The 17814-nt window shown below is 44.3% G+C and overlaps 1 protein-coding gene across 2 annotated transcripts in view; it reads right to left on the reverse strand.

Moving 5' to 3' along the window:
- Window positions 1–584: 584 nt before the first annotated feature.
- The window catches only part of NIBAN1 (niban apoptosis regulator 1), a 53804-nt gene continuing 36574 nt past the window's right edge, over window positions 585–17814 (reverse strand). For both annotated transcript variants that reach the window (XM_079314594.1, XM_079314595.1), the window contains 9 exons: window positions 12898–13013; window positions 10752–10856; window positions 10496–10658; window positions 9529–9716; window positions 9120–9281; window positions 7031–7141; window positions 6359–6466; window positions 4773–4884; window positions 585–3817 (listed from right to left, as the gene is read on the reverse strand). In XM_079314594.1, coding sequence (XP_079170720.1) covers window positions 2196–3817; window positions 4773–4884; window positions 6359–6466; window positions 7031–7141; window positions 9120–9281; window positions 9529–9716; window positions 10496–10658; window positions 10752–10856; window positions 12898–13013 — 2687 coding nt within the window. In that variant the 3' untranslated portion in view covers window positions 585–2195. The remainder of the gene's footprint in view (window positions 3818–4772; window positions 4885–6358; window positions 6467–7030; window positions 7142–9119; window positions 9282–9528; window positions 9717–10495; window positions 10659–10751; window positions 10857–12897; window positions 13014–17814) is intronic.

Raw genomic sequence — 17814 nt, forward strand, 5'->3', positions numbered from 1 at the left:
AAACCAAGCTGTCGCTTCTAACCAGCTGCGGTAAAGACTAGAAAAGCACTACTTTAACCATTTGCAAACGGGCAGAAAATGCGCAAAACCAGGGGGAAAAAAGTCCCCTGGCCATGAGGAACCGCAATTTAAATTGCAGAACCAGGCAATGTACAAGCTGAATCTTCCCCATCCTTACCCATCTCACTGGTAAAAAACATCTGTGCAGCTGCATTCAGCAATGCAACTCGTGTCACAGGAAAATATTACCCAGATCTAGGCCTGACACAGAAATAACTCCAAAATTACCATTATGGAAATACTTATGCAAAATGTCTCAGTGCAGATGTACCTAATTCATATTAGAATGTTAGTTTCCTTTTGCAGGAGGCTGCAGTCTTTTTTGTTGCCATGCTGGTTCTCTTTCATACCAAAAAAGTATTAAAAACCCATAATGTCCCCTAATTTTAGCTTAAAAAGGCTGCTTGCTGCTGCTTAACTCTAGAGCACTTAGTAAATTTGAAGTCACTTAGTACCAATTAAAAATAGTTAATGATTTCTAAAAGTGAAGCAGCTGACAGTGAAATAACCAATGATTTGTAAAAAAAAAAACCACTGGCAGTGGTTTGTATGTTTAAAATCAGTATTTTTGCATTAAATATAAGGAGGAAACAAGTCAAAGTATTTCTGCAAGGAAAACATTTGTGACCTTCACGTTTCCAATACCACAATACAGCTTCTAGAATAAATAGGAACTGCATTTATTTTACTGCAGTGACAGAGCTGTTAATCCAGTTACTCAACAAGGTTCCTTCCTCACACAGTAATATTTGCCTGTTCCTCTAGTGTCAATTTTCTGTTAGTATTAAAGAATATTTTGATAGCATTAAAAGACTTTGCACAGTTTGCTGAAGTTAAATGCTAACACATATTGTGCTCCCGGGACTTTGTTATTTTTTCCTGTGTCTTTATGGGCATAAATCCTTCAGTCCTTGCTGTAATTATAATTAATCTTTGCTGTCCTGTACTGTATGACATTCAGAAACAGGCTCAAAACACTGGGCCAGAATTTCAAGGCCTTAAACTGACCTCTAAAGTGAGGTCTTGCATTTGAAAGGCCAATTTACTAAAATACTGGGTTTTGTCTCCAAGCTTTTCCGTGCCAGCTGAGATGGAAACAACGCACTTAAGCAACTCTGCACCAAGATCGTGGCTTGATACTGTCTCATTTCAATAACTGCTTTTGTAATGTGATTCTGTCTGCCAAAATCTCAGCACCTGTATAACAACCTCTGGCTGCCTGTCACTTCAGTTAGCATCTGCATTAGAAATTATATGCAATGATTCTGATATTTCACAATTGTTGCCACTTACTACATCATTTCCACACCTAAAGAAGGTCTACAGACCTGAGTAACTTAGTGGGAATGGGAATGGCAGGATTCAATATTCTGTATGAATTTTATGGTGGAATTTAAACCAGAGAAATGCTATCTAATGGTTATAGTTATTGTAAACATTCTCTTCTCTCCCTTCCATAAAACAAAACAAAACAAAATAGCCATAAAGTGCTCTGGAAGGCTAAATAACCCTGAAGTGCAGAGTGGGACTGAGAAACCTGCTCCCAAACTTTCCCCTTTTTAAATACAGCAATAAGAGGAAAAAAAAATTAAAAATCAGAATATTTGTTTGTCTTTGATATCTGCCAAAACCTGAAAATAATTAAGTAATCAGTTTGCAGAGTTTGCACAGTGTGGCTTTTCAGTAATCTACTAAATCAACTATTGGGTTCTGCTTACTACTAAAAATGCTTTTATTTCCTGTATACTGCATGCAAATTCTAAAAGCACCCTGGAGTAGGTATGTACCAACCACCAGAATCAGAGCAGTACTGGTCAAAACCACGCATTTAAAAATCAAGAGGATCCCTAAGAAGTTGTTAAGTTGATGATAGTTGGGTGTTTGAAGTATTCAGTGGTCACATTTCCAGACTTCTTCTCTAGCTTTAAAAGGGAGCAGATTTGAAGTGACAGATGAGGTTCCTCAGCAGTAATCTGGTTTTAACCATAAAGAAACCCATCACCCATCCCTCAGGAAGGGATTCGTGCAGGAGCTGGAGACACCCACAACAAAGCGCATTTCCTCCAGCCCCGACCTGGGTAAGTATTCACAATGGAACGGGGATTACTGGTGCTGCAGGGCTGTGAAAGCTGCTTTTACTCCTCGGAGTTTTTCTGCGTAGAGCCGGCCTCTCGCTGCTCTTCTGGGAGAAGGGTTTTTCCTGCTGTGCCCGGGATCCCCGCGTGTGCAGATGGCTCTGGCTCGCCAGGATCCGTGTGCGCCCCGGGCTGCCCCGGGCGCTGCTGCGGCACCAGCGACACCGGCTCCAGCAGTCCTGGGCCCGGGTTGGCGCTATCCAGGATGGGCACGTCCCCCGTGCCTCCATCTGCAGCAGGGCTCGGAAAGGAGCTCTGTGTGCCAGCCTCCCCCGAGACAGCGAGGCTGTTCCCTGTTCCTTCCTCCCCGCACAGCCTTTGGTCTTGCACCGCATTTCCCGTGTGCTCCTCTGGCTGCAGCCTCTCACCTGGTTCGCTCTCCACCTGTGCCTTTGCAGGCGGAGCCGAGCTCTCCACCAGCCACGGTGCTTGTGCGCCCCTGGGCACGCTCTCTACACTCCTGACATCTGTCCCCAGGCTGCCCGAGGACGGGCGCTCCTCCTGCAGCTCCACACATTCTCCTGCATCTTCACTCCTCATCTGCTGGCTCACCTCAATTCCTGCCACGGTCACTTCGCTCAACTCGTAGTTCCCATTGTGGTGCTCCTGCAGCTTCAGCAGCTCGCCCTCACAGACCTCCTTGATGTTCTCAGCTGGAGTATCTGCTGGGATCTCAACTGTCAACATCAGCAAACTCCTAATCTCGTTCACATCATCAGGGGATTTGCAACTCTTACAACTCTTTTCTTCCGACTGGCTTTCTTTTTCAGGACTATCCCCAAACCCTGCTTTCCCTCTCTTTTCGTCCTGGGAGACAATCTTTGTCTCAGTGCTCTCATCACTTTCTTTTTCACTATTCCCTTCAAACCCTGTTTCTATTGCATTTTCACTCTGAGATAGTTTTTCCATTATTTCATTTTCTCCCTTGCTTTTGTTTTCCACACTCCCTAAGATCTCTGTACCTGTAACACTCTCAGGTGGGCAAGTGAGCTTTATCTCAGAAACCTTTTCCTGTGCTGTGCTTGCTTTCTCAGTGCCGCTGACAGTCACAGCAGCCATGACTGTTTGACTCTCTGAAGTCACCTCTTCCTCTGCTGCTCCTTCAGGTACCTTAAGTTCTATTTGAGGGCTGCCTTCAAAATTTTTTACTGCAGTGTCAGTCTCAGAAGCTACTTTTTCCTCCAGAGCTTTTTGTTGTGCCTTGAGTTCTCCCTCAGTGCTCACTACACATTCATTCTCCAACATGCTTTTTCCCTCTGCAACTCCTTGTTCACTGTGGCCAGCCGAAGGGGACTCCTGTTTGTCACCAATGTCTGTAACAGCCACTGCTTCCCTCCTGCTGGCCTGATCACCAGCTGCACTAACAGAGGTGCCTGCCTCTTTGTCTGGTGACTTTCCCTCATCAGCATCCTTCTCCCACACGATTTTCCCGAGCATTTTGTCGCCGTGGCTCTCGGTGTCCGACCCCTCGGCTGGGGCAGCCGTGGGCACCTTGGTGGGGGTGCCCTGTGCAGATCCCACGGGGGTCCTCAGCTCCGTCAGGCTGGACACGCTCTCGCAGGGCACCTTCAGGCTGTCCTCAAACAGGTTGTGCTTCCTCAGCACGGCGGCTTCTTCGATCACTGAATAAAACAGAAACACCAAATGCTTTGGGAAGGCTGACACAGGCACAGGGAGGATCATACACAGCTTTCCCAAGTTTATGTTGTATGTGTCAGTATTAAAGACAACACTAATGCTCATTTTCAACTTCCTTTTAGGTCACATTTTTTTTCTGGGGATGGGGATTTTATTTTTTGAATAACGGCACTTTAGTATTGACTGAAGCAGAAAACCCAACATGCACAAGGGTAATGCTTCAGTGCAGAAGGATTTACATTGAATATGCCAATAAAAGTCTGCTGGTAATTATTATACTGCTGTTTTGGAACAGGAGTGCCTATAGTCTGTGAAAACACCCTGTGCAGTACATCTGCTTGTCTTTTATCCAGGGCATAGACAGACAGGCACATAGAGAGAGGTATTTTATGAATGTATATGTATATATATAAAATGTCTATTAAGAATAGCTTCATTTCTGACACAGAAGCAGAGACATTTGCAAGGAGTACTGCACTGGCATCAGTGGGTACTGGAAACTGCATCTAGCAGTTCATTTCATTTGAGGAAATTAATCTCTGCTGCCTTAAGTCTTTGCAATTCTCTTAATCTTGCAATTGGCATAGTCTTGCCATTTAGTCATCATCAAATCTTTACAAGTAAGGACAGATTTCCCTCTTTGGCCCAAGGAATCGATATAAAGTGAAGTTGCCATAATTACATTTTGTTAGAAAAAGGCTTGTGCCAAGCCATCACTCTTGATTCCCATGGGTTTAGTAAAGCTGTCCCATAACTCAGATTTTAGGGCTTGCAACGCATCTTCAGCGAGGCAAATGAAAAAACACTGTAGAAATGTAACCACTCATGTTGAGAAAGTGGGACAGGAACAGCCAGGTGAGGACTCTGGGAAGTTCTGAAGGAACAGCTCATGGACCACAGGCTGCAAAGTTATTCCTGTCACCTCAAGAACATTCTCACCTTTCAGGGCCTCTTCAAGCAGAGTCTGATATAAAATCTCTTCATACACGTTCTCTACTTGGATCACACTTGTGTAATCAGCAAAAATGTACTGCTCGTATCTCTGCAGCTCCTGTGCAGGCAGGGAAGAAAGGAACAGATGGAGAAAACTGAGGGATTCTGAGTCCTGCTGCAGGTCTTGCTGCACTCCATGGCAGCTCCTGGGGTGCACTGTTTGAACTATGACTCCACGAGCTACGTGTGTCCACAATCAATTATGTACTTATCAAACAGTGCTCCTGCAGTGCAACCACAGCTAAAAGCACTACAGATCACTGCCTGCTGGAACAAACAGCTGCTGAGGAAATGCCTCACAACTTGTTTGTCCAAGGAGGCAAATCCACAGCACACAGGAGATGTGGGATTGGGTTTTGTTTTTCTAATAGGTGTGTAACACTTTGAGCTCACTGATTTATACCCAACAGGATAACTGAATCATTATCATCAAGCAGCTGCTTAGTGGTCTATAAAAAGTAAATTAAATGACCTCTGCCCACTTCTAGAAGAGGCACCTACATAAATCACCTGGAGCTTTTCAAGTGAAAGGTCAGGACGTGGTGGGGCCTGTCAGTTGTGCCACACTTTGGCTTCTAGAACTGGCTGCTCATTTCTGCAGAGGCACAAATACAAAAGGCTGGTGGGAAACAAAACAGAAAGGGCTTGTGCAAGTTTTCTCCACCACTGCTTCCTCTGTGACAGAGACATGAGGCCTTCACACATATTCCAGGTGATAAAATGCTTGTACCTGTGCATCTTCACTCAAAGACTTTCAAGTGTAATTTGGCAAAACACTTGGTTTTAAACTTGTTTTTGAAACTGAAACAAGCTGGGTATAACCAAGAGCAGCACGCTGGGGGTGAGAGCTCAAAGCCAAGGGGAGCAGGTGAACATCCATGGGAACAGAAGGGCAGGAGGCCCTTGGATGGCTTGGGGCAGTCCCCTTTCAGCAGGCACAGGACAAGGCAGGAGGATGCCCAGGGCTTTCAGAGGGTTCAGACTATTCATTTTGAGCCCAGGTGAACAGAATTCCAACCAGCCCCTGCTGCAGCCACAGGGATACCATCTCCAGCACACTGATGTTTGCTGACTGAACATGCCCTGTCTGGTTAGGGGAACAGAGATGGTCTCTGTGATTATTTCCTGACTGTTGTGCAACACAGACAGCAAGGGCTGTCTTTTACTGAAGGAGCTAAGCACAGGCTGGGTTGGACGTGCCTCTGAGTGCTGCTGCAGAGGAATGAACACAAAGCCCATCTCATCCCTGCATCCCAGCTGTACAGAAGAACTCAATGCCAGGGACTTCACATCTCTAGGGAAGGAACCAGGGATGGGCAAAGGACTTCAGCTGCCTTTGAGAATGAAATCTTCCTTGGGTTCCACACCCACCCAACCCATGAAGTGGCAAATGTAAGGGCTGAGCAGGCAGGAAATCTGTGCAGCTCTCCAAGAGAAAACAGCCTGACAGTGTTAAGAAATTCCTGCCAAGGTGCTGTTCCTCCCCTGCCTTTCATTATTGTTTTTTGAGGTTTTTAGTCACAGACACCTACTGGTTTGAATGTTGAAGCCAGTGTCCTCTGCATTGTGGGCAAGGTAATCTGCACCAGTGCCTCCTGGAATATCTTCTTGCGGATGGTACTGCTGTCGTAATCATATTGCTGCCAAAACACACCAGAAAGAAACAAGCCCACGCACGCCTGGGGTTATTCACCACTCCCACAGGGAACTGGTTCCTGTCAGCCTGTAGCTGCTGCATCACAGGTGCACAGGGGCTTGAATGGCCACACAGGTTAGTCCAGCTTCTACAAAATCACTCTAAAATCTCCTGTTCCGGGATCTCTTTCACTTTTTTAACTCTTAGGCCAGAAGCAGCCCTTGATTGCTCTCCCCAGGTGTTTCAGCACTGCCCTTTCTGAGAGTAATGAATCCTAGCAGCAGGCTAATCATAAAGTTAACTTAAAATTATTTATCCAGATCCACAGCACAGTAATAATATGATTTACTTAAAATTAAAGGGACTGCACATGCAAATACTTCTATAAGTGTTTGCCCAGAACTAGGTTTTATCCCTCAGATGGGCAGCATTGCTAAGTGCCACCAAATCAATATTTTCAGCTGGATGGTAAAAAGCTTATCTTCTTTCAAATACTAAGGTACATTCATATAAAATATATTTTCTTTTTCCAAAAGTGCAGCCTGCAAATGTGCTACATGACATTTACCTTCAGCACTCTCAGCTTGACTTTTTCAATGGTTGTTGCAACTTTGGCTGAGTCTGCCTGGCGGCTTGGAGAGAACAGCTGCTCAAAAGTATAAACTGCATTTTCCATCAGCTAAAAATAGTAATTAAAAAAATCTGTTAAAGATCAGTAACATCCAATTCATGCAAACATGATAAGTGTAACTTAATTTATATTGTGTTTCTGAGAAGGTGCTCTGAAGAGCACTGAAATGCTGCAATAAATAAATAAAATTAAAGTTGTAGTATCATTATCATGCTGTCCCAGCTTTCTTGTACAGATTTGATCTCATGTCACCACCCTAACTGATGGTGACAGAGCCAAAATGTAGAATTGATTATCTGTCTATACAGACCACAGTCAAAATTCATTATCCCTAACAAGACTCCCATTGACTTCTATCATTAATCATTAATAATAAAAGGTATTTAATAATCCTGCACATAATTTTCAGTGGCTTTCATTACAAATAATAATCAGCAAAAATCACACAGAGCACAATCATTTCTCACAGAATTATGTTAAGAAGGCATTTACCATATTTTCAGCTTATCATTAAGAATATTACACCCCTAGTCTGAAGATATTTGAGACAAACAGTTCTTCAAGCAGTAATTGAGTCTATTTAATGAGACTTTTCCTTTTCTTTAGCTGTTCCCATTCAAATTTTAACATTTTCTTACTGGAGAAGAAGAGGGAGTGTGCAGGGAGGGCATTCCTTCAGCCAGTTGAGCACCGTGCTCCAGATTTCCTGACGTTGGCCACTAGAGGATGCCAAGCTCCCAAGGCAAAGAATCCTGCTCCCCCTCCACCCCAGATACATCTTAGCCAAATACTACACCAACACAGGTATGTCTGATTTTACTTATTTATGGAATAAATGTCCATTTGCAAAAAGGGAAAGTACACACTATTTTTATGAGGAAAACACCAGCCTTTTAAAGAGGAAGATGCAACAAGAGAATGTTTAGAACAATTCGTGCTATAATTTAACTAATTTCTTGTTAATTTTGACTCATGTTCTGTTCAGAAAAAAATGACCTCTTGGTTTATATGGGGTTTATTTTCTGTCTACTTCTTTTTCTTTACTCATGGTCTTCACTGAGTGAAAGACACTTTATTTGGCAGTATTTTGGAATGGTCCCCCCTGAAAGACCCAGACATGAAATCAGAATTTTATTTCTGAGTAATTCCTTGGCTGCTGGTCCTGGCTGTACTCAGAAGAGCTGCTTTTAGGAAAACCCTGTCTCAGCACTATCCTAGACACTTGTTTTCCATATTCATAACTTCCACTCCATAGATCTGGACTAGCTCCATTTCACAAGATTACTGAGCAGACTAGTAAATTTCCCAAATACAGATTAAAATCACAGGGTTCAATTTAGAGCTCCAAGGCCAAATGTGCCTCGTGATCTGGCAACTGAAATCAGTGTGCTGGCCAGCTCCTCAGAGACTTCTGGCCAGGCATCCAAGGGAACCCAGGCAAAGCAGATTTTTAGCCCACACCAACACACACAAGAGGGGACAAAGAGGTGGAGTTCAGTTTTCATCTGGAATTATATTGTCACCTCCACCAGTCTCCTGAAAAGTGAGGCTGGATAAAGCACCTACACCCTGAGATGTTATCTGTCTCTGAGTTTCTAACATTAATTGCTTCATATTGGTGAGAAAAGCAACTACCAAGGAGGAGACATTCCATTTTGGTGAAATACATTTAAGACCCTTCCTGAAAAACTGAGCCTTGAGAAAGGGAATCAGGTGAATTTTAGCCACCCCATTAGTTCCATACACAACTTTCTTGGGTGCTGAGACACTGGGAATTCAGTACCTGAAAGTTCAGAGGAACAGATGATCCATCCAAAATTTTCATGCCTTGCTGAATGACTCTCACACTCAGTCTCACAAATGTGTCAAGCAGCTTCTACCTGGTTTTCCCAGGTTTTGTTATCTGTACCTTGCCTGAGAGACACTCTGGGGCTCTTTCACAGCTTTTATCAAAATTACTTTGAAGGAGATTGGCAGGACAAACCTAACCTGTTCTCCCAGGAGGAAAAACTGGATCTTACAGTACCTCTTGCATGAAGTTCTGCGTTCTCTGAATCACAAAATCGATGTGATAGACCTTGAAGCGATTCTTGAGGTCCTGCAGGAACTCCTGGAGCAGGTTCACTTTCAGATAGCAGGGCTCCATTTTCACTGAGTTGGAGGGCAGGGTCATGAGCTGATCCACATTCTGCATTCCCATGCAGGTTTTGAGAGAAAGCAACCAGAGGTGAATTTTTAACAGAGAATATAACAGTTTGGCTTTAACCCAAATTCTGGTACCTGCACTCCAGTTGCACAAATACCACAAGACTTTCTAAATGACAAAACCAAGTGCTCGTGTGCTTCCACCTGGGAAAGCAAATCCTGCTGCCAGCCAAGGTCTAGCCAGAATGTCCTTGTGTTGATATAAAGGCTCCAGCTGTGTTTTGTCTTACCTCCTTTAGCCTGGTCATGTCATTGCTCTTCTGGAAGTCCTGGATGATTTCATTCACTTCCTTATCAAAAAGCGAGCGCACTTCCATGAATCCAGAACTGATGGGGCCCATGAGCTCCTCCAGGATGGAGGTGAGAAATGGCTGGATATTCTCTGTGCAGCACTTCTGGGCAGGCTCAGAAACACTGGCTGGATCACACAGGGCAACAGTTGTATTTAGAGACAGAGAAAGAAGTCATTGGAAATCATCTCTTTACAGCTAATTCAACAGTTTTGTATTTTTCCCTGGAGTCACACCTCCACAAAGGTGATGAGGGTGTGAAAGGAGCTCACAGCTTTATGAGTGACAGTGGAAACTCTTGTCCCAAGCCTCACCTAAGCACACACTGATGACTGGGGGCACTGTGAGGGTGGAGGAAAGGGCAGCTCTGAGTATGATTATGATTACCAGCTATTTATTTATTTGCCAGCTTAAGCAACACCAACAACATTTTGCCTGCTCTTTACATTTCCTTTTATATTCAAAACAAAATTATGATTACTTCACCTTAATTAAAAAACACCTAAGAAGCATTTGGCTTAAATATTCTTGGGAAGCCCATGGACTTGTTACATAACCAGAAACTGGTTTTGTGGTGCCTTCCTGGAGATCAGGTCTTTTAATTATGCTCATGTGACCTGTATCTTCACTACCTAAGACTGCTCAAGTGAAAATGAAAGCAGAATGAGCAACTCTGATCAGGATACTCAAAAGCTGTCAGCTCCAATTGGAGAAGACCAGTTATTTTCACAGATACAGTGGCCACAGGTATCAGTTCCCATCAAAGGTAGCAGAGACTTATTTGTGTTCTGAAAACTGGTGTCTTTGGTTGGATTTCTCAAAACACATAAGGATTTCAAAACAAGCACATCTGATAATCTGGAAACATTGGAGAATTTCCCCAAAGCACAGCTGTTCCTCCACTAACCTTTGATTTTTCCAGCTAAGAAATTCTTGGAGTTCAGAATCTGATCCATGTCTGAACGAATGGTGCCTTCAAGAGTTTTTGCAAATTCTCTACATTCTTCTTTCAAGGTACTTAATCCTTCTGCCACCTGCTGCTGGACTAAGCCATAGGTTTCCTCTACAATCTGGACCCAAATCAAATGGAGAAGCAGAGATCAGCATCAGCACCCAGGAGAGCTGCTATGAGCAACAGCTACCCTGCAAGTGCCAATCCTTACCCCAAACCAGGCTCGTTTCCTGTCATTCCTCTTGCCCTTCATTTTAGGCAGGATCATTGTCTGGAGGTTAGGCAGCAGCTCCTCCATCACCAGGTTGCTCAGGATCTGTATGGTCAGGAGATGAAAAATGACAAGTTCTCACCCTGCTCCTCACCTGAAGGCTGCAGCACAGAGTGATGAGTGCAGGCAGTGGCTCAGCTATTCCAGCTGCCAGGAATTACTGAGGCTTTGCACTCTCTCTGCCTAGATCTGAACTGCAACTCCTTCCTTACCTGTCCCACTCAAATGCACCAAATTAATGTGCAATACAGAGTGCAAAAAACACTCCTCAACTTTACATTTCCTCATGCCAGGGCTTCTTCATTCATGTCAGTGTTTCCAGACACTGCACCTCATGTATTACAGCTGCCAGAGGGATCTGAGGCATGCACCAACACCAGCAGAGGGAAATGGTAGGAACTAGAGCAGCACAAGTAAAGAAGGACTCTGACTGCAGCCCAGTGTAAACCAGGGCATAAACAGCTCCTGCAGAAATACAGCACCCAATACCCAGCTGTAATACACCTCTTATATACCTCAAATATGCAATACACTTTTATTGTAGTTTCATTTAAGTACTTATAGATAATGCCACAGCAGCGCTTCAGATTCAGCTCTGCTGACTCAAATGTCTGTCAAAACCATTCTCTAATTCAGGTCCTAAACTAATGGCTCCCTTAAAAAAGATCTTGTGAATAACCCAAACTATCACAAATAATAAATGTGACAACAAATCAGATAGATTTAAGAGCCAAGGGAAAGGCATGAAGCTGTATCGGGGGAGGGTTAGGTTGGCTGTGAGGGAAAGGTTCTTCCCCCAGAGAGGTGACCAGGATCCCCAGGGAACGGGCACAGCCCTGAGGCTGCCAGAGCTCCAGGAACATTTGGACAACACTCCCAGGGATTCTGTGATCCCACAGTTTTATATTGTGAAGAATCTTGAGCTCTCTGGGAGCCTTTTCAAGGCATTGGTGGGTGTTCCCTCAGGTGCCTGGGCTCATGCTCCCACCCCAGCCATGCTGCAGCCCCAGGGTGCTCTGACACTGTGGGGACTCGGCCACCACAAATGAGGGTCAGCAAATGCATTCCTTGGCATTCTGCAGGGACTTTTACAGCAACAAATTTCAGCCTGCTTGCTCCAAACCACTCACTTGGCTTGGATATTTGCCTAAAATAATTATTATGTTTGGTCCAAGCAGGCCATGAGAACACACTATACTTAAAGAATGAATTATTGCTAAGAAGATAATAGTGGAACTAGGCTGGATGTCTTCTGATTACAGCTCTCTTGAGGCATATGGGCTATGAGTAAGTTTTTGGCAAGCAATAGGAAAAATAAAACATAAAATGAAACTAGCACTATAAGAGCTCCATAACATGAGGGAGGAGGAGAGAAAAGAAAAACCCTCATGTAATTCCTTAAAGTAAAGAATTTATTATCAGGTGTTATGAGGGAACTTCAATCACTGATATGATAGCAGCAGGAAAGACATTGTTTATAGATTGTTCTCCAGATTTCACATTTTTCCACATTTCAAAGGTAGGCTTCTTCTAAAACAATTATCTGGTTCCTTAAAACAAACCACTCTCCTTAAGGTTTTTTACATTTTCCCAAAGGAAAGCCAGATTTTATCAAGGAAAACAGCCAGCAGTTGGCACAAAAGTAAACAAGTAAACATTGCTGCTGAGTCCTCAGTGTTTGGGGGAAAAAAAATAAATCAGGGTGTAAATAATGCCCTAAAGTCATGTGGAGTGATGCCAGTGGGGTTGTGGGGTAATCTCAGCTACCAGAAGTGCTCTAAAGCCAGATGCCCAAGTGTGGACCCAGACCCTGGGCTTAACATTTCATTTCTGCAGTACTGAAGCACACAGATTTTTTTGTGTTTGAGTGTAACTGCTACTATGCAAGACTCTGTTTCAGAAATTTTTATTAAGAAAGAGTTATCACTTACATATGAGTAAGAGATGTCTTAAAATCTCAGGTATTTCTATCTACTAAATTTTCTATTTTAAGATGCCCTTTTTTGCCAAGGGAATTTACAGTCTTCCCTATCTCAGAGCTGCCATCCCCAAATCCAAAAACCCCACCAGGAATGTATTCTTTTACCTCTTTTTCATTGCCAGTTGTCATTTCCCACGGGCCATAGTGGCCTTTCTCCTGCCTGAAGAACTGAATGGCCTCTAAGAACGCCTCCACTTCATACGTGGTCTGTTTGAGAAAGTCTGGAGAAAACAAACAGTGACAGAAAGGATTTACCCAGAAATAATCATTACAAATAACCATCATTTTCTGATCCATTTCCCACTCCACATGCACACAGCAGTAGTATTTTTAAATAATTTACTAAGCCTGAATGCCTGGAGACCTTGGGCATTCACTAAGATTTAGAAGGACATTAACAGAGGAAAGCTCATCCCTTTCCATTACACCTGTGAGCAATGTAAGGGGGCACAAAGGTTGGGAATTCTTCCTCTTTAGTTTGGATAAATTGCTAAATCCTGAGTTAACACTCCCCAGTGATGCTTTAATTCCTATGTTTTGTTAAGAAACTGATATCAAGATGGTTTTTCATGGATATACAACAAAACAGACCTCAACAAAGAAAGCACCATGCTTGTACCAGTTAAGAACAAAAACTCCTGACAAGATCATGCTGATTTCCCTAAATATTTCAGGAATGTTCAACCAGAGCTCTGGAATATCTGGTTATTGTGCAAGGCCACTTCTGCCAGATGGGAGCTCTTCCCAAGAACAGTGTGGTGCCTGGGGGCACCTTGGACTCAAAACTGAAGCAGAGTAGCTGCTTGGCAAACCTGAGTGATAAAAACACCCCCAAACACTTCAGGGATTGAAGTGCTGTGTCTTCACTATCAGAGAGTCAGGATTATTATCTTGTGGGAAAACAAAGCCACAAAGGCTTATTTGTCCCCTCTCCAAGATTATCTACTGCAGCCTTGAGCAGCTGAAGTCCTGTTGTGCACTCTGAGAACAAAGGAGGGAAGAACAGGAATGCTGATTCTCTCAGTGGGAATTATGCTGCTGTAGAAGGTACTGACACATACAAACAATTGTGATGAGAAGAGTCAGGAGTAAATTCTCAAGCCTTGCTTGTCAAGCAACACTTCTTTGGGCTTGTTCATGAAACTGCAAAGAGAGAAGCTTTACAGGAGCCTTGTATAAAGGCCAAAGGCAATGCAGGGATTAGAGAAATTATGGGAAACGTGGAGGATTAACACCACAGTAATGCCTGAAATATCTCCTCCATGCACTTTAACAAAAACAAAAGCTACAGAAACCTACAATTAACTTCATCAGGGCTTCATCCTTGAAGCTTGAAAACTGCTTGAAAACTGCATAGTTTCAGATCTGCTCAGAGCCCAAATGTCAAAATTTGCCCTTTCAGGGTTTTGCCTGGCTGGAATGACTGCAGCAAGGTTTGTTAAACACACTGAGGGGCACTAAACACTCTCTCAGTGCCACTCTCTTGATACTATTCCTCATCTGCAGATATTTGGAGATCCAAAGACATCACACAAATGCTCCAAGCTCATACAATGATCAAACAAAAAAAATCAGGTAAGATCCCAACTCTACCTTCACTGCTGCCTCCAGGATTTATAGCATTTGTCATGGCAAGTCACAAACCAGGGTGCTAAAATTTCAGTATTAGTTTTAAGTCAGGCTGTTGAGTGCTGAGAGAACATCCTTTGACCACAGTTTTAATGAAAGAATGGAGTGTTCCACCTGAGAAGCTGAGGTGAAGCATTGCATTCAAAAACTTTTGTTCTCCCAAAATAAAACTCAAAATATTTTGATGAGAAGAGGGCCTGGTTTGGCTGCAGGGAGGGAAAACTGCAGCTCCCACAGCCCTCCAATCATGACTCACATGTTTTCCTCCTTCACAGCTGTGCTCCCTCCTAGCCCAAAGGGACAAGAGACCATACAAGAGGCTGATCTTGGACCTGCTGAGACGGTGATGCACCAGTGCTGACAGGAGTCTGCCCTCTAAGATCATCAAGTTTTAAATCCATGCTCAAGGGAGTATTCTCTCTCTGTTCTGACTGTCCCCAAGCCCATACTGCAGTGGGTGCTAAAAATCCATGAGTGATTCATTTGAATAGCTCATGGGAAAAACATCAAGCTGTAAGTGCCATAAAATCCCAATCCCACATTCTTTCCTATGCCAGTAAACACAGGACACGAACACAGTCATGGCAGTCTTGCTACAAAAAACAACTCCGAGCAGAAAGAAAGCTTTATCCTTCAAGGCTGCTACAATTGCTCAATTTAGACAATTTCATTCTCACTTTCCATAGGAGGAAAGGATGGCCTCGGGGGTGAGGCTTTGAACAAGTGGATCCATGCAGAGTGGGGCTGTGCAGAAGCTGCTGGCCAGGCACAGGAGACAGAACCACATTCACGGACGGGGCTCAAGAGAAGGGGATTGTGCCCAGCTGGAAGAGCTGCCAGGCACATCCTGCACGGCCCCACGGGGCAGAGCCAGGGCTGTGTCCATGGCATGCAGCAGCCCCTGGAGAGGCTGGAGCAGGGCAGGGACTGGCAGCCCAGGCAGGCCAGGGAACAAGGCTGGGCTGTTGGGCAGCTGCGTGCGAGGAGCGGCTGGGCTGTGCCTGCAGCTGCAAACAGGGCAGTGCCAGAGCCCAGCACTGCCAGGGAGCACAGCCCACGGGGGAGGGCACCAGGGCTGCTCCCCTCCTAAAGCCCAGCCTGACTGATCCCTGTGTCCTGCTGCTTGTGTGGAGGGGAGCAGCTTAGGGCAGCGTGCTGTACTATTCCTTACCCAAACCCCACTCAGAGCCAGGAAGGCTACTGTGTTCTCCAGGAAAAGGTTTTACAGGTACCCAGACTGATACTATGTGCTTAATCCCAAGCATCTTCTCCAGATGCTAATGAATATCCCTTATATGTGGAGATTAAAATAAAATTCTGTTTGTTCTGTACAATTTTTTAAAAAAGAAAACTTACCTAGAGACTCTACATATCCAAGCATAGAGCCCAATTTCAATAAAAGATATTGCTAACCACAGATTGCTTTTACAAATGCAAGAATAACTGCTATAAAGCTCTGTTTGACTTTGGGAGATGGAAGCACCATGACTTCATAATCTCCCCACACTTGCATATGTCTCAATGGCATGGCTCAGTTTGTTCAGGACTGCAGAAGGCTTTCTGGGAGGGAAGGAACTTCCCTGCAGTGAATAATTTCTCTTTTAAAAAACATCATTATGCCAAACCTTGACTCATCCAAATGATACCCAGAGGAGCAGGCTACTGGACACCCTGTGAGAGCACCTGCACCTGGTGCAGAAGAATTAACTCAGAGGGTCCTGCTCCCAGTCCCAGCTGTCTCCCATGCCTGGGCTGCCCTGGCAGTCTCCTGACAGGGTGCCCTGGGCTATGAGCTGCTCCTCCTGTCCCTTGGCAGGTGAATGTCTGGGGAGTGATGAGCAAATCTTCATTCCCACAGTCCTGTGGGCTCTGCCAGCCCTGTCCCTGGCAGGACAGCTGCACCCTTGGGGATGGAGATGGCTAAAGCCCCTGAGGACAGGCTGTCCATTTGTGACTCACCAGCACATCCCATGTGTCCAACAACAGCAGCAGGAATTTACTGCCTCATGGATTTGGTCACATCCACAGCCACAGATCAACTGGTGCTACACCAGCCAGAACACTGGAGAGCTTTGTGCAAGAATTCTACAGATGAGCCTTGTGACCAGAGAGGGTGAGTGTTCCAGCTGCCTCTGGCTCTAACTGGATTTCCAGCAAATCCAGATAATATGAAATTATATTATCATATAATAATATGATAATATGAAATCTGCATTTGAAAACTCCAGTTCAAACTGTGCATCTGTCTGTACTGCACACCACTGCCTTGGGGCTGCTGGTGAGAAGGTTCAATCACTCAGATGATTATTTTTTCTTAATTATAAGCGAAGGAAGATGCCTTTATAACACTGGCATAGCTGCTAAAAAGTGATTATTTCAACATTCCATTTAAACTGTCCCTCTGAACAGTACCTGTCCCTAATGGCACTTGGGGACATGGTCTGGCTGAGTTCATGGTTGAACTCAGCTGCAGTCCAGTGACAGTGAAGGGCTCTACTGACTGTGGATAAAGTGCTTTACCAAAGTGAGCTCCACCACGAGGAATAACCTCAGCCTTTTGGCTGACATTTCACACAAAGACATAGCTGAACAAGTGTTAAACTAGAATCCAGCAGTCTGAGCTCACAGAGCCCAGGTTTTAATTAAAGAAATGCTGACTCTCACATAACGCCCTTCATCTGACCACCAAAACTCAGCAGCAATCCACCCTGGCTTCATCTGCTTCCTGCAGCATCCCAGCCAGACTCTGCACTCAGGGAATGTAATTGATATGATCCTGCAATTCTTCCTGCAGGTAACTAGTTGATGTTACAGCAATGTGGCACCCAGTGCTGGCTGTTTTTGTAGGAGATGGTCACACCAGGGCCCACGGGGCTCAGGCTCACCAGCCTCAGGAACTGCAGCTCTCTCCAGTGTCTCTTCCCAACACAAGAGATTCACAACCAATACAAAAAACTCAGGACTTTTTAATTCCCTCCTACAAGACAGCAGGGCCCAAAAATACTACTTAAATTGACAGAATTTGGACAAAGAGTGGAGAAGGCAGGAGAACAATCACTGGAAGGAGATGAAGATCACAAAGGAGTCTCCAGTCTGGTGGCCTTTCACTGAGGAGGAGAATGTCACTTACTATTAATTTTTCAAATATGATAAATGAATAAAAACTGCATTTGATTTTAGGTGATCTCACAGTATTATTTCCTTGCTTCCTCATCTATTTGATGGAGAGTGGCTCTGGTGAAGGCAGTGCCAAAACATCTCTCAAAACTTCTTCTTGTTGGTCACTTTATAAATCTCAGTACAGGTATTGGTGCAGGCCCTTCTTTCTTGTGGTGTTACAAATGGATAGCAGGAGGCAGATAAACAAATATATGGAATTTGAAGTGCAGTCTC

Source organism: Erithacus rubecula, assembly GCF_903797595.1.
Source record: "Erithacus rubecula genome assembly, chromosome: 10".
Lineage (NCBI taxonomy): Eukaryota > Metazoa > Chordata > Aves > Passeriformes > Muscicapidae > Erithacus > Erithacus rubecula.